At 42.8% G+C, this 19,685-nt stretch overlaps 1 protein-coding gene across 3 annotated transcripts in view; it reads right to left on the minus strand.

Moving 5' to 3' along the window:
- The window catches only part of SLC8A2 (solute carrier family 8 member A2), a 79,918-nt gene that overhangs the window by 19,502 nt on the left and 40,731 nt on the right, over positions 1-19,685 (minus strand). For all 3 annotated transcript variants that reach the window (XM_069943336.1, XM_069943338.1, XM_069943337.1), the window contains exons 2-4: positions 8,707-8,810; positions 2,130-2,147; positions 1,100-1,224 (exon numbers count right to left, since the gene is read on the minus strand). In XM_069943336.1, coding sequence (XP_069799437.1) covers positions 1,100-1,224; positions 2,130-2,147; positions 8,707-8,810 — 247 coding nt within the window. The remainder of the gene's footprint in view (positions 1-1,099; positions 1,225-2,129; positions 2,148-8,706; positions 8,811-19,685) is intronic.

A 19,685-nucleotide genomic window follows, 5' to 3' on the forward strand; every position in this document is an offset into this window, starting at 1 on the left:
ACTTACCTAATCGCACCGGGTCACGCTTCCTGATGCGGTCGGGTCACGGAGATTTCAGCTCCCGAAGCACGGCGCGCGCGCTGACAGGAGAGTCCGATGCCCATAGAGAATGACGGAGCATCGGACTCCCCATTCATTCTCTATGAGCGTCGGACTCTGCTGTGTGCGCGCGCACTGGGCTTCGGGAGCTGAAATCTCCGTGACCCGACCGCATCAGGAAGCGGGACCCGGCGCAATTAGGTGAGTATAGGAGGATCTAGCAGGGGGTCAGGAGCCTGTCACCCCGGCACGGGGGGTGACAGGTCCTCTTTAAACCTCATGGTAGTGCACAGGTTTAGTCTCTGAAGTGGCCAGCCTTAAGGATGTCATAATGGTAACTTCATCCTTGGGTGGTCATGGTGGTTAAGCACAAAAGCAAGTGTCATTGGTGCCCTTAGGGCCCATTCACACTACAGAAAAAAGGTCGAAATTCCGAGTGGAACCCCCGCCCGCTGAGTCCAGCCTGCTATCTGTTTTAATGGGATGTCTCTGGCACCTTTCAAACAGGAAGTTCTTGATAAAGAACTTGAAGACCTTCTAGTATGTCACTGTTAGATGTGCTTTTTGGTACTGATTTTATATGCACAAGATGGTTGTACAATTTTTTTTAAAATAAAGTAAGGGTCTTTTCTATTATATTTTCTTCTGCTGAGGACTGGATTCTGTTTTCTGTGTGGTTACCTTTTTGCATTGTATACCTCTGACTTCTATGGTTAGGAGTAAGGAGGACACATAAGTAGATGCTGAGGGACCTGGAACGGATCAAGGATAACTGGATAAAAGAGTTCTGAATAAAGGCTCCAACTGCTACCTGTACCGAAGGGAATATATGCCATGTCTCAAGGAAGTACCAACACTGTGCTCATGCTATACCGTAACCAGCCAGCACAGAATATGATCATAGCCTTATGGGTACTTTAAATAACTTGTCTTGTCTTGAGTTGAATACCAGTAGTGGTGCCAGAAATTTTTCCGGTGTCCTAGTATACTGGAACTTTCACCAGTAATGGTGTTCAGGCATCTTACAATGTAACAATACTGAAAAGGATATAGCCGCTACCTTGAATTCATAAGACTCTTCAATAATGATCTCCAACTTGGAGTGCTCTCCGAGTATTGGCTTTCCCATCTCTGCAATCCTCCGAGCCTCCTCCTCCTCTGCAGACAGCTTCTTGTCTTCCTCATCTAGTTACATAGAAAAGATGTCTTAGAAATCTCAATTGTATATCAGGACATGATTTATGCTACATTATACCCACTAACATCAGTGGAACTGAATAATACACTTAAAGGGGTTGTTTAATTTAAAAACACATTTTCAACTTAATAATTTTATACAGTTGGGTATGGTGACCAGGAACCTTATCTATTAAAGGTAAAAGAGGCTACAAAGAGTGTCTTTTCATCTGAAGGACCCAGCATGTCCATACTACACACTGACAGCCTATTGATTGGAATGTGAACCATGCTCCGCCCCCTCAGTGTCCACCACTGAGCCTGTATATGCCTATGGAGGACATTTAGGGTGGGGCATGGTCACATGCTCCTCCATGTCGGCCATTTTATGGACAGACTTACCACAGAGCGGGGCAGCACAGCCTGGACAAGGGGGGTGTAATTTTAGCCCTATGAGGTACACAGGGAACTGCTGTCAGTATATACAGTGAGTACAGTTACTAATACTGTACACGGAACTATTTTATTATAAAGTGTCCAACCCCTTTAATCTCACCTGCAGTGGTGCTGCAGCCAAACTGTACACTTACTGCCGGGTTCCTCCTCAGTTTATAACTCATGGCAGGGAGTGATTATATTTTATAGATTATTATCGACTATTATAAACTATATTTTATTAGATATCCTCAAATAGGAATTATGAGAATTAACAGGAATTATGAGAAAAATAAGGACCAATTAGAATCATCTTTTATCTTTCAGGTGTGAAACTATTAATTCCGTGTTCAGGCAAATAACGGACCATATGACTGACCAGTGGGAGATCCTATCTATCGGATGCCAGATGGTTGGAATGGTTTGGGGTGTATCAGATGCAATACGGAAAAAGATTAAAGACAAAGAAATGATCTTACCCTGATTGAGTAACAGAGCTGGAGAGAGAGAAGAAAGTGAAAAGACAGAATTGAAGTATCAAATGTCAAGAATGAAAAGTTACCCCTCCGCCAACCACATGCATCTCACTTATACCGCTCTGTATGTTCACTCGTAGCCACACTATATATCAGGGGTAGGGAACCTTGGCTCTCTAGCTGTTGCAAAACTACAATTCCCATCATGCCTGGACAGCCCAAACTTTAGCTTCAGCTGTCCAGGCATGATAGGAATTTTAGTTTTGTATCAGCTGAAGGGCCAAAGGTTCCCCATCCCTGCTATATACGGTACTGTGTAGATAATATATTTTGTATCTCTATCACCATTTTTACCTTATACTTAATTTTACATGATTATACACAGATCTATATTTTTGAAATCATATAAATGTCACTTTCCCAAAATCAATAAGTATCAATAGTACAAGCCATTTAAGAAACTATGTAATAGGTTTTATTATGCTAGAGTTTCCTTCAGTACTCCAAAAGCTGTTTTGCAGCCTCCCCCCTCACTTTAGAAAAAGCAGGTTTTCTGAGTCCATAATGGTCTATGGAGGGGCTGAGGGGGGTGCGTGAGTACAGAGAGGAGAAAAGGCAGCCCTGCACAGCACAACATTCTGCAATCTTATCTCACAAAGTTCCCAAACCAGCACTGAGCTTTCTGACCTGTGAATACAGCATTTTATTTGCCCAGTCTTCAAACTGCATGGGCTGCTTGTCTGCTTTTCCTGCTCACTCATCCCCCTTGGCCCCTCCCCCGTCCATAGGTTATAATTGATTTAGTAAGCCATCTTCTCTTTGCTCCTGTGTAATGCAGTTGACTTTCTCAGAACAGTAACAGATAAGAAGTGAGGGGGGTGGGGCTGCAAAACAGCTTTTTGAGTACATGAAGAGGTTTTGGCCTAATAAAACCTATTAAAGAGTTTCTTGAAATCGCTTGTACTATTCTGTGTATTTCTGTAAAAAAATAAATAAATAAAATGACAGTTACACCTTAAAGTGGAACTGTTGTTTAATAAACTTTTGACATGACACGCACACACAGGCCCTTTAGCAGTTTTTTCTCCCTACTGTAAATGCGCCACTAGGCAATAGTCACTATCAATATCAGCTAATTCTTCCATTTTATTTAATAGAGCAATATTAAAATCCAAACAGGAACAAAAAACAAAGTCCCTTTGGGATATGTATATCCTATGTTTCTATTGGGCTTTTGGCTGGAAAGAATAAATAATAAGGGTTGAAATGAATCTGTCAGACCCACTGGGTTCACACTGCGTTTTTGCAATTTGTTAAAGGTATCTTAATTACTTTTAACGGACAGAAAAACATAGTCAACACTACTTTTGTGTCCGTTAAAAAAAAAAAAAAAATGCATCCGTTTTGATCCGTTTTTTATAATGGAAGTCAATGAAAAAATTGCATCTGTTTTTTTTACATAAAACGTATACGTTAAACTGATTGCAAAAACACAGTGTGAACCCAGATGCAAGAGGTATGTATACAGCAACATGTTGATTGTTACTAAGATTTATACTACAGAGTAAAATCAATTGGATCAATGAATGACAACATAAAACAGGTAAGAAAAAAATACACCCCTTACCACTAGAGGGCAATGTTAAGACACCTACATCTTTTAGTTACCCATCATACTGGTTAGGAAATATTATTAATATACATTTATTATATTGTTCTCTCTCAGAAAAAATAGCACAGCATGCTGGAATTTTTCTGCCCAATAAAATGCCAAACACCATGACACATTCCTGATGGACCCTCTTAAAGACAATGGGATACATCAGGCACTGTCGGAGAATGGCATGCAGGGCATCAGGCACTGCCATTCGCTTTAGTACTTTAATGACATAGCAGAACACCTAAGTGCCTAGTTGGTAAGGGAGCATTTTGAGGTTTTTAATGCCATGCTCTCAGCTTCTATTTTTATTTTTGCAAGTATGTTTTGCGCAAATCACCTCCAACACCTTTCTCAGATTTGTGACTAATACGGTTACAAATATTTTAGGAAGCAACAAATTCTCAGATTTTTCTTACTATGAAAATAAGTGCTAACAATATTAGAGATTCTACATATCACAATGATTTATGGGTACATTTAAAGGGATTTTTTTGTCTGCCAGACATCCCATGAATATTGGTATTCTGTGTTATTTCCAATACATGGCCTGAAGGGGTGGAGCATGACACAGGGATAGTCTCTTGTGTGTTTGAATGCTCCGCCTCCTTAGATCCTGTACTGTGTTATCAGTTTTATCTGGAGTGTTACTTTAATAGACTTTATTAACCATGTAACCACTACAAATATTAGTCCCAATCCTATCTAAATCTGTTGACCGGAGTATGAGGTTATTGTAGAGGAGATAAAGAGCGTCGCCTTCTATAAGGAGTGGCTGACCGTGGGAAGTGCACATTATTTCCCCCCTACATGGCTTTTTGTACACTGTGCAATGACCCGATCTCTCCTGTTTTTCTAATAATTGTATCGCCACAAATGTTCCAGTATAACAATGGTCTTATATAATAAAAATAATAATAATGAGCCTCTCTGAGAGGTCAGAGACTTCTAGATTCTACGCCGCATGATGGACCATTAACATTAGGCTATGTCTGTTCTGATTACACATAAAGCCATAGACAGGCGAGTCCTTCCTGCTGATGTTCATATTCTACCATACAACATGCTAGTGTTCCCCTCTGGGGCTGGCAGGGCATGTTGGGAGTTATAGTTTTACACTTGCAAAAAAAAAAAAAAAATCAACGAGAGGCAGGCACTACAGATGAGTGAAAATGCCGCACGAACCCGAACAATCGGCATTGAATCCCACTGTAGAGGGATGCGGCCTGAGGACTGCCTGAAACACATGGATACAGCCATAGGCTGAGCCCTTATGAGACTTAATCAATTGCTGTATTGTTCATGTGGCGTGGCTTATTAAAGAGGTATTCCACTCAAACATATCTTCAATTCATTCCATACTTGTTATTATCTATTCAGTTTCCTTCCCCCAGTTCTCAGCTGCTGCTTTTTGTTGAAAACACAGAAATCTGTGTGTGAGCCTGTCTTCCCCTTCTCCCCCCTTTCTTCTGAGAGGACTGATGCAAACAAGTCTATGGCAGGCTTTATCTGCAACATTGTAGCTGCTTTGTAACGCGGGAATGGTTATTCTGAGGTCAAGTTGCTAATGAACTTGCTGTGATTAATCCTCCCAGCATTACAAAGAAGCTACAATGTCGCAGATACAACCTGCCATGGACTTGTTTACATCAGCTGTCTCAGAAGGGAGGGGGGAGGAGGGGGAGACAGATAGAAAAGCTCACGCACAGATTTTTGTGCCTTCAGCAGAAAGCAACAGCTCAGAACTGGGATTAAATAGATAATAACAAGTATGGAAGGAATTGTAAGGGTCCTAAGGCCAATGGGGGCCTGATCAATAATGTAAATGAGGGCCGATCTGCTAGATTGCCACTCATTTACTGGGCTTATTACACGGCCCGATAATCGTTTAGCGAGGGCTGCAGGGACATTGTTACCCCATTGTCAGCCCTTGTTTAAACACCATACTTTGCCCAAACATGTTGCAGGTCTTCTCCTGCGCTCCTTCTTCCTCCCGGTCCCGTGTGCAGCAGCAGCTTCTGAGCGGCCTGTCTGAGCTGACAGAGTGCTCAGCCAATTACTGGTCGCGGCGGTCCTGGCCAGTGATTGGCTGAGTGGTCTGTCAGCTAAGATAATCGCTCCGTGGAATAGGACCTTTAGTCTCACCATGGACAGCAACATATCAAAAGTTATGTTTCAGTAGAATACTTTAAATTTATCATTGTCGGCAGCACATTCCTGTTTACACTGGAAGATGCGCGGACAATGATTTAAATGGCTGCACAAAAGATGTGATCAGCTGTCGAACGAGTGACTTGCTGGCTAATCGCTGTCCCTTTTACACAGGCTTATAATTGTCGGTGAATGGTCCTGTCTACTGATAATGACCCATAAAAAGGGGCCTTAAAGGTTTGGTCACCTGAAAGCCTATCTTTGCTGATCACTCCATACACATAAACATTTGGCTTAGCCAAGTGTTTCTCCGCTGCAGAATGCCGCCAGCCTCCTTGTCATAATGACAGTCTATGGGAGACTCGCGCCACTCCTCTCTCCATGCTGAAGAATGGCAAGAGCCCGGACATTATGGAGTGCTCTACATGGGATTTGGGGACATCTGTATAGCTGGGGCTGAGGGCGGGAAAACCTGTGGGGGATTTTACAGCTGTGATGTTTGTACACAGCTGTGTGGCGGCAGATTCTCATAGTTCAGTCTTCTGTCCTATGGAAAGTCGTCGTTGGGGTGTCAGAATAAGTCAGAGCCCCAGTGACAGGAGGTTCATTGGTCAATTCTTTACCATGATCCTCCTGGTTGTAAGTTATTTAACATCTGGAATCCAGATGTGTGGTACATTCTTACCTCAGCATCTGGAGATCACACACCTGTGCTGTTGGGCAGTCGCCCGCCCGCCCCTAATAATAATATATATATATTTTTTATTTATTTATCTGTTCTCATTTCCTGTCGCGGTCATTTATTAGAAGGAGAGGTAATGTTGCTCGCCTCTGGCGGGTGAATAATTCTGTGATGTTATGGTTTAAAGGTTCAGTTTATTTTATTGAGGTCTTTACAGTAGTTGGTAAGTGATGGTTTTGATAAATTAAAGTACAAAAGTTTATTTATTCTAATATTATCTTTGACAAATGGCCGCGGCCTCATTTTTTCTCCATTAAGTATGGTGTCGGTCTTTTTATTTTAAAGGTGACGTAGTATGTCCTTAAAATCCCATGAACATGTTTATTCTTCAGCGCTGAGAGAGGAGGCGCGCGAGCCTCCCATAGACTTATTGGACTCATATGACTTATTGGACTCATTATCACAGGTAGGCTGGCAGCATTCCAAGGCGGAGAACTCCGCCACTTTTGCTACGTGTGAACGCAGCCTTTAATGTGTTCCAAATGTAAACAGAATATTCTGGTAATAGCTTATCATTCTGAGGCCAAAATGCAGTTGAAATCCAACATACCCCAGTCTCCCTTTAAAATAGAGTGGGGTATGGTCTCAGAATCGCTAAGGAAGTGGGGGGTATTAATACTGGGATGGGGGATAACTTTATCAGATGGGAATACCCCTTTAAGGGCTCAATAGAAGCTACATGGATATCCTCTATAGGATGTAGAATCAAGGCTGCAGTCAGCATGAATTTGACTTTGGTATATAATTGTGATTTCTTTGATATTCAGGTGGAATTCCCCTTTAATAAGCAGTATCTCCATTCAATCTCCTTCTAACCACATAAAGGGGGCCTAGAAAGCCGGGCCTGGTGGAGCATTTATCACTTATCCAGTACATAGATGATTAAAGTATTCACTAGAATATCCCTTTAAGGCTATGTTCACATATGGTTCACAATGGCTGTTCCCCGTAAATAGCCGCTGGTTAACACTTCCTATAGTCGGAATTAAGCTGGGTTCACACTGCGTTTTTGCAATCGTTTTTTAAATCCGTTTTTTTTGCAAAAAAACGATGGAAAAAACGGATGCATTTTTGTGTATCCGTTTTGATCCGTTTTTTCCATTGACTTCCAATGTAAAAAAAACTGATTAAAACGGATCAGTTTTTTTAATGGACACAAAAGTAGTGTCAGCTACGTTTTTGTGTCAGTCAAAAAAAATGGATCCATTTTGATCCGTTTTTTTACAATGGAAGTCAATGGAAAAACAGATCAAAACGGATGTACACAAATGCATCCGTTTTTTTCATCTGTTTTTTGCAAAAAACGGATTGCAAAAACGCAGTGTGAACCCAGCCTTAATGATCATGATCATGACGGAACGGCCTTTGTTTGTACACTGTGGAAACATAGCCTAAAACTGGAACTTAATATTCAGCCATGTTTTCAATATCAAAATTGGTTGCAGTTTCCATGGAAAGCGGCCATGTGAGGTCACTATGATAACTCCAATAATAACATGAGGTTATTGAGGTTGAGATGAGGTTTTGGGATGCGTAACACGGCCTGGGATATCTCCAGAATCTGCAGAGAGTCTACACAGTGCAGGAAAGCTGTGAGTCCTACCCTCATTCCACTACCTCTTTCTAGACTTTTCTGCCATACTGCCTGTTGCTAAGCAACTGTTTCAACTGATTTTGCTGCGTTACAGCGCCGTATACTGTTTCGTCAACGATTTACCACAGTATGATTCTCCTAGGCAACCGATAAAACATGTTGCTAGGCAAAAGTGTAATCATCTGCAGGTTGCTTAGCAACTAAGTAACCAAGGAAATCAATGCCTGGTATCCACTGGAGATGATGTGAGCCGTATAAACCATTAGTAAATACTGTCATACATTTCCTAATTAACAGACTATTTTTAGGTGGCTGGGATTAACCTCTTCCATGCCAGGAGAAGTGCAGCTTTATGATTGGACCATTATATATATCTAATTTAGTAACATGAGAGTGGGGGTCCGGACAGGGAAATGACAAGATAATTCCCAGGTACCTGAAATCCCACGTTTCATCCATCGAGGCTCCTCCAGGACCACATAGAAGTTCTCTTGTTTCTCATATTCTTCATCATCAACAATCTTGACTTGTAGGGTTTTACTGGGGGAAGACAATGGGAGAGGCGGGTAATTCGCATTTTATTCCTGTAATAACAGTACCACATGGCAAGCGAAATTATTTGCTTAAAGGGAACCTAGCAGCTGGGAAATACAGTCCAATCTATAAGCAGCATGTTATAAAGCAGACTGATATAAAGTATTGAAGAAAAAGTTCCAGGATAGCTTGGGATTCATGCCAATTTCTGCTCATTCTGGGCTAAGTAGTCAAGTGGGCGGTCCTGCTTACTAACTGGCAGCTCTCTGTTTATTTACAGTTATACACAGCTGTCAGTCACTGAGTAGGTCTGCCCACTTGACTACTTAGCCCAGAAAGAGCAGAGAGATACATTAAAAAATGACTATATAGCTGTGTGCCCAGCTTCTGCTCTATAACAAGATGTCTTGAGCTTGGACGCAATTCATATTGAGAAGTTCCCTTTAAAGCCAGTAGGTTTGGTCTGGACCTCTTGATTGTATTATGACTCTATAAAGTGAGCCATAATACAGTCAGGAAACCCAGACCAAACCCAGTTCTACTTAAAAGCACTCCCGCTTGAAGTTTCACCTGTCCCATAGGCTCCATTTAATGCTCATCAATTCTTTGAGTGGACAGCGGAATCTGCCTGAGCCTATGGCATGGGCAGAATTTCAAGCGGGAGTGTGCACAGAATCCACTGGAAGCTATCCGTGCGATTCCGTAGTGTGTAGAGTTGTTCTCCAACTCCGTAGAGTTGGAGAACAACCAATATGGTGCCATTACATCTCTCACAACCTTACACACACAGCTGTCCTAGTGTCCTGATGGCTAATTTGTCCAGTTAAGTTGCAATATATATAAGTCTGGTGAGCCCCCGTGGGGTTATGACGGAAGAACGGCCGGTCACCTGCCGGTTTGGCACACAGGTACGGTGGCACACCTGCTTTTAGTTTAAAGGGCCGGATACACCTTGTTCCCCTATGGTCAGTGACCTGCCGGTCTGCTACAGGATCCCTTGGGCTGTTGTGATCACGGTGGGCCGGAGTGGTGTAGTGACCCTCCCAGACTATTGGCACTGCCACCCGCAGAAAGTAAAATGTCCCAAGGAGTGAGTATATACTGTGTTGGTGTGGGACGAAGAATCACAGAGTCTCTTTACCGTGAATAATCTCTTGTTTACTCTGAAAGTACTTGTGTGCAGCAGAACATACAACTTTGCCTTGACAGTATAAGTTACACTTAATAACACACTTGATAATACACTTGATAGCACAGGATCCAGATCTGTGACAGGAGTATAGCGAGGAGTACATTCGTGCTGACTGGGTTGCCTGCTGAGAGATACGTAGAAGAATCAGAGGAGCAGAGAAGAGGATGTTGTGAGAGTCCCAACCCAAGTAGTAATGTGCTCTGCCGGGATGTTGGAGGATGAGGTAGAGATATGAGAATACTTGAGAGAGAATAATTGTGCCCGTGCATCGACCTTGGTCGGAATGAACCACCTGTTGCCCTACCAGTGTCGGGGGACCCGTCCTAGAGGGTGACACAAGCCCCAGACCTTGTTATCTGTGACGAGTGGACTGCTGAGGGTTTCCTGCTGAGTTCATAAGCTTCTGGCAACTTTGCTCTATCCAGATCAGTTCCTAGCTTTCTTTGGCTTTAGTGGATACTGTCCTGCACTGTGACTCTCCTAGTCCACGGCGTGGGTTAAGATAATCTCTGACTTGTCCTCTCCTGTGAAGGGCTTAACACTGCATAGTGTTGTGTAAGGTTACTTGAAGAGAAAATGTTAGGTGCGTCTTGTCTTGCTTCCTCACCATACAGGAACCTAAGCCTACTCTTTAAGGCTGGGGACCTGGCAAAGGGCCAGGGCCCAAAGGAGCCACTGTGGGGAGCGTTCTAGCTTGCGTCCTTCCCCTACAACATCCAATACAAATGAATCTCTACACTTCCTCTACCCTCGTGATTTCCTATCTACAGCTCCCTGTAAGGTGGGCTGTGAATGGGTGAAGAGTGCAAAAAGAAGTAAAGTGAAAGATGATAGGGCAGAAGAAGATACTCCTATAGGTTCACAGATCCATGTGACACACAAATAAACAATAACCCTCTCCATACTTCAGCCGTGCAGCTACTGAGTACACATATCCACAATAGCGACATCTAGTGGCGAAACTTTATCACAACTACATCACCACTTACTTACAATAAGTATAGGCTTTTGCGAAGGGTGTAACCAATAGCAACACCCGTGGTGGGACACCACATAAGCATGTAGGTTGATGTGTCATTCAGGAGTCTGCTAGTAATGTTATTGATATCCTCATTTAGCATATTGGTGAAGGAGTGGCCTCCAATCTCATTTGTCATCTACAACCTATATTTTATGTGGGGTATGAATATTTATGAGAACAGAACTTATCAATGCAATAGAAACCACTCACTCATGAATATTAATCCTAATGATCTCCAGTGCTGTCCATGATTGCTAAAGAATGGCCTATATCCTGTTTTCACTCTCTCTAAAGAGCCACTAATTTTCCTCTATTCCAAGGCTGTGAAATCCTTTGGTTTCCATGGTTATCTCTAACCTCATCTAAACTCTGTTGATTCTATTAACATACTGTATACAGCGTTATCCTGTATTGTTGATATGTTGATGTGAAGATGTTCCGCAGTGATTGGAAACCATCAACAAGTAGGCTAAGGGCCCTATTCCACCGGACGATTATCGTTAGCATAATCGTTAACGATTAACGATCTCAAACGACCGCTATTGCGAAAGACCTGAAAACGTTCACTCATTTCCATGGAACGATAATCGTTACTTATGATCGTAATTGCGATCGTTTCTTCTTCCGTATTTCTTCGCTATTGCGTTCGTATCTATTGCGAACGACCGAACGATGTCTTATTCAATGCGAACGATTTGCGAACGTTTTGCGAACGAGCAACGATAAAAATAGGTCCAGGTCTTATAAAGCGATCAACGATTTCTCGTTCGGTCGTTAATCGTTACTGCATTTCAACCGAACGATTATCATTTAGATTCGAACGATTTAACGATAATCTGAACGATAATCGTCCGGTGGAATAGGGCCCTTACTGATAGGAACTGATCTTATTCTTTTTGCTGGCTCTGTTTACTAAACTAAAGACATGGGTGGCCTTAGCTAAGCCCATGCAGTTGCACAGTGTGCCTGCGGCCGGGCTGTAAAGTGGGCAACATCAGACCAGGTGCAAATTACTGCCCCATGGCCATCTGATGGTTCACTAAGGAAGGGGAAACCTACATGACAGAAATGTTGAGATGTGCACAAGAACAAGTTATTTTGTTTGTTTTTGTTAGTTGGGAGACAAATGTGGAAAATGGTGGATTCATTGCAGACACTGCTAAAAGCTCCTTATGGGTATAGGGTATGCCTTGTATTAGATACCAAATGTACCTCCAATATTTGTATCCGTAAATGTACAATGGATTGAAGTATGTACCTGAAATGTCTTATATGCCTGTCTGTACCGCAATGAAAGTGTTAATAAAAAAACATCTGATTAAAAAAAAAGGAATGGGAAACCTTGCGGCAGTGGCAGTCTTGTACCTTGATACAAATCAAAGCATTGAGGATATCCCACCAGTCAGAATCAGAATTTAGGACATAAGATGGGGTGAGGATACCAAAAAGAAGACATCCTCTGTCATCTTAACTCTGCTAATCCCATTTGGCAGAGGCATTAAAACCCAGCATGATTTAATAAAATAAGAATTGCTATATTGGTGAGTATCGCTGTGTTTATTCTCTGGGATACATTGCGTATTTTGTGATGGTCCCTGCATTCAGTTAATGTATATTTCATTGTAGGCTATGAGCTAGGGGGTCCATTTAGTTTCACTGCCCCATAGACTAACATTTTGAATATTACTCTCTCCTTACAAGACGCTCAGCTTTGTAGGAAGGGTTCTACAAGCCAGCTCCACCCAGAGCAGAGACCTGGGACTCGTATGACCGCAGTAGGACGGAAACCCGACACTGTGAGGCGGAAGGCGGTTAAGTTAGATAACTGAGACTCATCCATACTCATCTTCAACTTCAAACACTAGAGACACTTCACCACATCCTAGCAGAGTACCTGGTACATTAGGCAAGGGCCCTCCTATCCGGTCCCTATCACCCGTTACTGTTTTCTTCTATCAACTCACCTATCTACTTGTTGGAGTATTGTATTGATTATTTTTGCACTAAGTACCTGAACACTGTTTCTTACTATTTTCAGTAAAGTCTGAAAGTTGTTTAAAATGGGACTCATCTCTATCGCCGCACTTGCACCAGACCTTAGTCCCAACCAAGGTCTGGTTGCCGCATGTCCGGGGGTTGGTGTTACTGCTCCTGGCCACCGTGACAAGTAGCCTCCAAAACACCAGAACCCACCAGCAGGCCCAACATCAGTTCCAACAACCTGGGCCACAGCACTAAGAGGTAAGTTCAGAGCAGTGTGTAATCCAGCACAGAATGGGACAAGGAGCTCCTGCCAAGAAGTCAGTCCAGGACATTGTTCAGACCTAGTGTTAAGCTGGTGTACAGGGAGAAAAACCTAAACTGTGGGGCTAAGCTGAACAAGGGTATCATAGTTTTATATTAGAACCTAAATGGGTGTCTGGTCAAGCCTATTGCAGGGTGAATATAGTTTACCTTCCCGCCATTGGGAATTGCAGCACCAGTGAGTGGCCCTGCCTTGGAGCCAGGCCGTATTTACCATTAGGCACCCGTGGTCCGGTGCCTAGGGCAGCACCATGCAAGGGAGCAGCACCAGGGAGCAGGGGGACAGAAAAACTATTTTTTTTTTGTTTTTATTTTTCCCTCCTCCCGTTCAGACTTGCCAGTAAATCTGGTGTCTTTTTCAGGGGGGTGGGGGGTACGGTGGTATTGGTCAGGTCTAGTATTGCCAATAGGTGCGTGAAGTTGGGGCATCTTCAGGTTTAGTGCCTAGGGCAGCAGCAGCTGTTAATACAGCCCTGCTCTGAGCCAGACCTTGAGACAAACAGATGTGTTTTCCTGCCTCTGAGCTACACTGTGGGACAAGTTACACCTTATGTCTGTCTCATTTAGCACACAACCATCAAGTGCACCCCAAACACCATCAGCCAGGACACATACACAGGGAGTGCCGGGAGACTTCTACCACCATCAGCTAAGTGCAACTCCTCCCGTCACTGTACCAGACAAATGGTGGTGGGAGTTTTGGTGAAAACACTCTAGCCATGGTAAACAAGTGACCAAATAAAGACTACCATGCTCATTATTCCCACCAAAATCACTGACACTATATGCACTCCCTTTCGGCTGCCAAATAGATGAAAAGTTTTCGAGGGTTGACTTGGGTGACAAAAATGTATGCAGCTGAGAACGAGACAGCAGGATAGATGGGAGGGGTGGATTGCTGGAAATGTGTTATATTATCCAGGGAGCAGGCTGATAATGAGTAGCTTTTCCAGCACCCATAGGCAAGGAACAGAGGAGTGAGGGGGTTGCGTAGAGATGTAGAGTTTGTCAATGAATAATTCAGGCCCCAGAATCATGGAGTGATGTCCCCCGAGGTCATTGTAATGCTCTATCAAAAGGCTTCTGCTTGCCTCCTATAAAAGACCTATTACCAGACCAGAAGAAGAGAAGATGGGGGGACATTGTCCTTACGTCTTGACCTTAGCCACTTTTGCTTCAGGTTCTATCTTAAATATTACACTTAGTGTTACTGATACACAGAGAGGGTGACGATGGGAGAACGTGTTCATATGCTGGTACAAAAATGTCAAGTACATGGCACCAGGGCTAATTTATAATTTACGACATCTTTCCCACCCACATTACTACACTTGCTTTTAAATTCTCTGGTGGGAATGGGTTGAATAAACCAAGCTGACATTCATCTATCAGAAGGAAATGGAGGTTGTCTGCGGCAGAATTTCTGCGTGAATCTGCACTGAAATTTTCACCCATAAAATTGCTGCAGAAGCAATTTCCATTGAATTCAATAGAAATTCTGCTCTGCAGTTCACACAGCGAAAATTCTGTGGCAGATCTGCTTTCTGCCAGAAGAATGGACATATTCATTCTTTTCCTGGTGGAAATCAATGGGGCTTTGATTTTCCTCTGTGAAACTTTTCAGCACAGAATGCATGCGGAATTTCCTTGTGGATTCGACGCGGAATTGTCAAAAAAAATTCTAAACACAACTTTGCAACACATTGTCTGTGTCTCCCTCCTACATTACTTTCCATGCAGAAATTCCATGCAGAATACGCAAGAATTCTACACAGAAGAGTGCTGATTCCGGACAGAACACTTTCTTTGCTGATTCTGCCACTTTCGCTCTGCCACTTTCGATTCTGCTGTGGTGGTTGGTCAAGACATAGCTCAGCCAGATAGTAAAGTGTCCCGACACCAGTACCAGGTGGGCACACAGGTATGGAGGCACACCTGCTTTTAGTTTAGAGTAGCGAGCTATACCCTCTCCCCTGTGGTTGGTGATCTGCCGGGCTGTGAGGGGGTCCCTTGGGTACTTATCACAGTGGTCCGGAGTGAAGTTGTGACCCACCCGCACTATTGGTACCACCACCCACAGTAAGGGGGGGGGGGGTGACCCAAGGATGTGGTCTTCACTGTGTAGGTGCTTGAGCAATAACCGTTAGCATAAATAAATTTTCTTTACTATAGAAATACTTTGCACAATAGCTGATAACGGACGGTAGACTTGACAAGGCAGGAGCTGTACTGAGGACTCTAGAGTAGTAGAGCTGAGAGGAGTTGAGAGGAGTCTGTGCTGAGAGTCCAGAACAGTGGAGAGGAGTTTGTACTGCAGGTTCAAAGTAGTAGAGGAGTGTGTCCTGAGAGTCCCAACCCAGGGTAGAAGTGTGTTCTGCCGGAACTTTAGAAGAAGAAGAAGTAGAATATTGAAGACTTTAAAGTAGATGTTTACTTGTCCCCGTGTTTTGAACTTTTTCGCTATACCACCTTTTGCCCACCAGTGTCGGGTGACCCATCCTGTGGGGGTGACAGACCTCGTTACCTGGGTTGAGCAGAGTGGCCAAGATTTCCTGGTTACACACGCACTGCGAGATAGAGCAAAGTTTCTAGAAGCCTACGTACTCTATCTGGATCAGTTCCTTTGTTATAGGATACCATCCTGCACCTTTAGACTTGTTTTCGGCGTGGGTTGGGGTTTCTCTGACTTATCCTCTCCCTGGAGTAGCTTAACACTGCATAGTGTGTGGAAGTGCTGTTTTCAAGAAACTGGTGTCTGGGTCTCCCATGTGCGTCTGCTCTACACAGGAACCTGACTAAGGGCCCTATTACACAGGACGATTATCGTGCGAAAAATCGTTAAATCGTTCGAATTTAAACGATAATCGTTCTGTGTAATTGCAGGCAACATTCGAAAAATTGTTCGTATGTCATTGATTGTTGATTTAGATCTGAACCTAAGGGCCCTATTCCACCAGACGATTATCGTTCGCATAATCGTTAACGATTAACGATCTCAAACGACCGCTATTGCGAAAGACCTGAAAACGTTCATTCATTTCCATGGAACGATAATCGTTACTTATGATCGTATTTGCAAACGTTTTTTCTTCGCTATTTCTTCGCTATTGCATTCGTATCTACTGCGAATGACCGAACGACGTTTTATTCAATGCAAACGATTTGCGAATGTTTTGCGAATGAGCAACACTAAATATAGGTCCAGGTCTTATAAAGCAACCAGCGATTTCTCGTTCTGTCGTTAATTGTTAACTGCATTTCAACCAAACGATTATCGTTTGGATTCGAACGATTTAACGATAAACTTCCTACAGGTGATGTAATATTCCCTGTGAGTGGTTGAGAAGAAAGCATAGAAAAGAAAGGAGCTCAGGGATAGGCAGAGAAGAAGAGAAGGTCCTCATTGGTGTACAGATCACAATAAACAATAACCCTTTGGTTACCTGCAGCTGTTATATACAATAGTGACATGTTGTGGCAAAATTTAGGTACTACTTCATCACAACAGTTACTTGAAGTACAGACTTTTGCAAAGGGTGTAACATACTGGTAACACCCGTGGTGGGACACCACGCATGGACTGCTTATTTTTATGTCTGGCTGTAGTGTAAAAATAAAAAAGTGATACGCAGTTACCCTGCATCTAGAGATGAGCGAACCTCGAGCATGCTCAAGTCCATCCGAACCCGATCGTTCGGCATTTGATTGGCGGTGGCTGCTGAAGTTGGATAAAGCTCTAAGGTTGTCTGAAAAACATGGATACAGCCAATGACTATATCCCTGTTTTCCACATAGCCTTAGGGCTTTATCCAACTTCAGCCCCTGCTAATCAAATGCCGAACAATCGGGTTCGGCTGGACTCCAGTATGCTCGAAGTTCGCTCATATCTACCTGCATCCCCTACGGCTGCCACTCTGTCACTCCTGGTTCCATTCACTTTGTCCCTGCAGGAATTGACCCACTCAGACAATAACTCACCCGCCTTAGTCAGTTGGCAGTTCTTATAGGGACAACACATCACTGGAACCATAAAAAATCAGTAGCAAGTGAAAACCAGGAGCATTTGAGCAGAAACTGCAGGGGATTGGGGCAGGTGAGTATCACTTCTTTTTTAACCCATTTAAGCTGCACTGAAAGTGAACATGCCTCCATTTTCTACCACAGGCAAGTGATCAATTGACTGTAATCAGTATCAGCAGCAAGATAATTGGCTGTAATCAGTATTTTTTTTAACACAAAATAATTATTTCTAACCGGGTCATCGAAGATCATCTGTAATCTGTGGTAAGAGACTGGCAGTAAGTGTTGAATTTTTCTACAGTGCCTCCACAGGGGAAATTATGTATTACATCATACCAATTAAATAGACTGTTTGTGTAATGCATGGATATCACAGGTCCTTCAGAGATCTTCTGCTTTTCTCTATGACTCATAGATAGGGGGCCTTAAAACAGGATCCTGCTTCAACATTCCCTGGTAGGTTTTCTTGAGTAGAGTTTTATAAATTAGACAACCCCTTTACATAGTAATTCTTCACACTTACTGTCATGGCCCCTAGTGTGTCATCCTGCCAATGTTTTGCACTTCACATGATTATAGAAGCCAATTACAGCTCACAGTGATAATATTCTCCTAACGTTTCTGTCAGTACTGTAACTCCTCCAGGACTTCAGTACATTTACTGGAAGAAATGGCTACTTTGGTGCCACAAATGGAGGTTCATTATTTTTGCCATTACAATGAACTATGCCAGCATAGCCATCAATCTGCGGCACTCATGGTGATCGCCTATACGATGGTCACTTATTAATGTTACATCCATTATAGAAGAAAATTTCATCCGTAATCAATTTTCTCTAATTATACTTCTCTAGTCTAAATCACATGTTGATGCGTTGCTTTAGGCTATGTCCATATTAACTTTTTATGCAAAACATGGTATCTAGCTTTTTATAGGAAATATATTAATGGGCTTGAATGCATTCATTATTTTCCATCTGTTACTGTAGATCTACTGGGAGCAAATGTAGTAATAATGAAGAGATCAATGGATAGCTAGCTAGATAAGAAAGATATAGGTAGATAGATAGATAAATAGATAGATAGATAGATAGATAGATAATTAGATTGATAGAAGATAGATAGATAATTAGTAGAGATGAGCGAACCGGGTTCGGGTTCGAGTCAATCCGAACCCGAACGTTCGGTATTTGATTAGCGGGGGCTGCAGAACTTGGATAAAGCTCTAAGGTTGTCTGGAAAACATGGATACAGCCAATGACTATATCCATGTTTTCCACATAGCCTTAGGGCTTTATCCAACTTCAGCAGCCACCGCTAATCAAATGCCGAAAGTTCGGATCGACTCGAGCATGCTCGTAGTTCGCTCATCTCTAATAATTAGATAGATAGTTAATTAGATAGATAGATAGATAGATAGATAGATGATAGACATAGAGAGATAGTGGCGTAGGAGACTTCGTGTTTTTTCAACAAGTGGAGTGCTGCAGAGTATTTTTATACTCTGGTATAAAGGTATCTATGCTCTGCGATCGGTCTGTTGGCACTGAAGTATTGTGATGTGTGCTGCCTATATAATAGATTATAGATAGATAGATAGATAGATAGATAGATAGATAGATAGATAGATAGATACGGGATATTGCTTTGAGAGGGTAACATGTTTTCACAGGGGGTATGAACTTCGGCCATTGTTTGACATGGCTATGTCAAACAATGAACAATGTCTGACATGTTCACCCCGGCCGATACTGCGGTATTGGCCAGATGAACACCATTTGATTTTAATTGGAACATTCGGGTGTGCCTGTGCTCTAATTTTGGGCAGACGACACAGTAAAGTACGACCGGGAGCCATAGTTTACACTGTAAGCACAGCCTATTTTGTACGCCCGCCATTCACTGAACAGCAGCCGTACAAAATAGACCTGTCAATTATTTTGTATGACCGCAGAGAACAACAGCAGTAGTGTATACAGGGTGTATACACTACGGCTGTTGTTCCAAACACGTTAATGTAATTGATCCCTGTAAACAAACAACAGCCATTGTTGCAACCTGCAACAACGGCCGCACAAAATTATTGACAGGTCTATTTTGTGCGGCCACTGTTTGGTGAACAGCAGCCGTACAAAATAGGCTGCCCCTTCCCGTACTTTATACTGTGGTCTATAGTAAATTGGAGTGCATGCACACCCGAATGTGGCCGCATTCCATTTAAGATCAAGTGATTTTTATCGGCCGTCGTTTCATTTGCAGTATCGGCTGAGGTGAACATGTGAAACAACGGCCAATGTTCATACCCAAAGTGAACATGGCCATAGCTGTCATATCATCAGTTATG

This window comes from Dendropsophus ebraccatus, chromosome 10 (genome assembly GCF_027789765.1).
Source record: "Dendropsophus ebraccatus isolate aDenEbr1 chromosome 10, aDenEbr1.pat, whole genome shotgun sequence".
In the NCBI taxonomy this organism is placed as follows: Eukaryota; Metazoa; Chordata; class Amphibia; order Anura; family Hylidae; genus Dendropsophus; species Dendropsophus ebraccatus.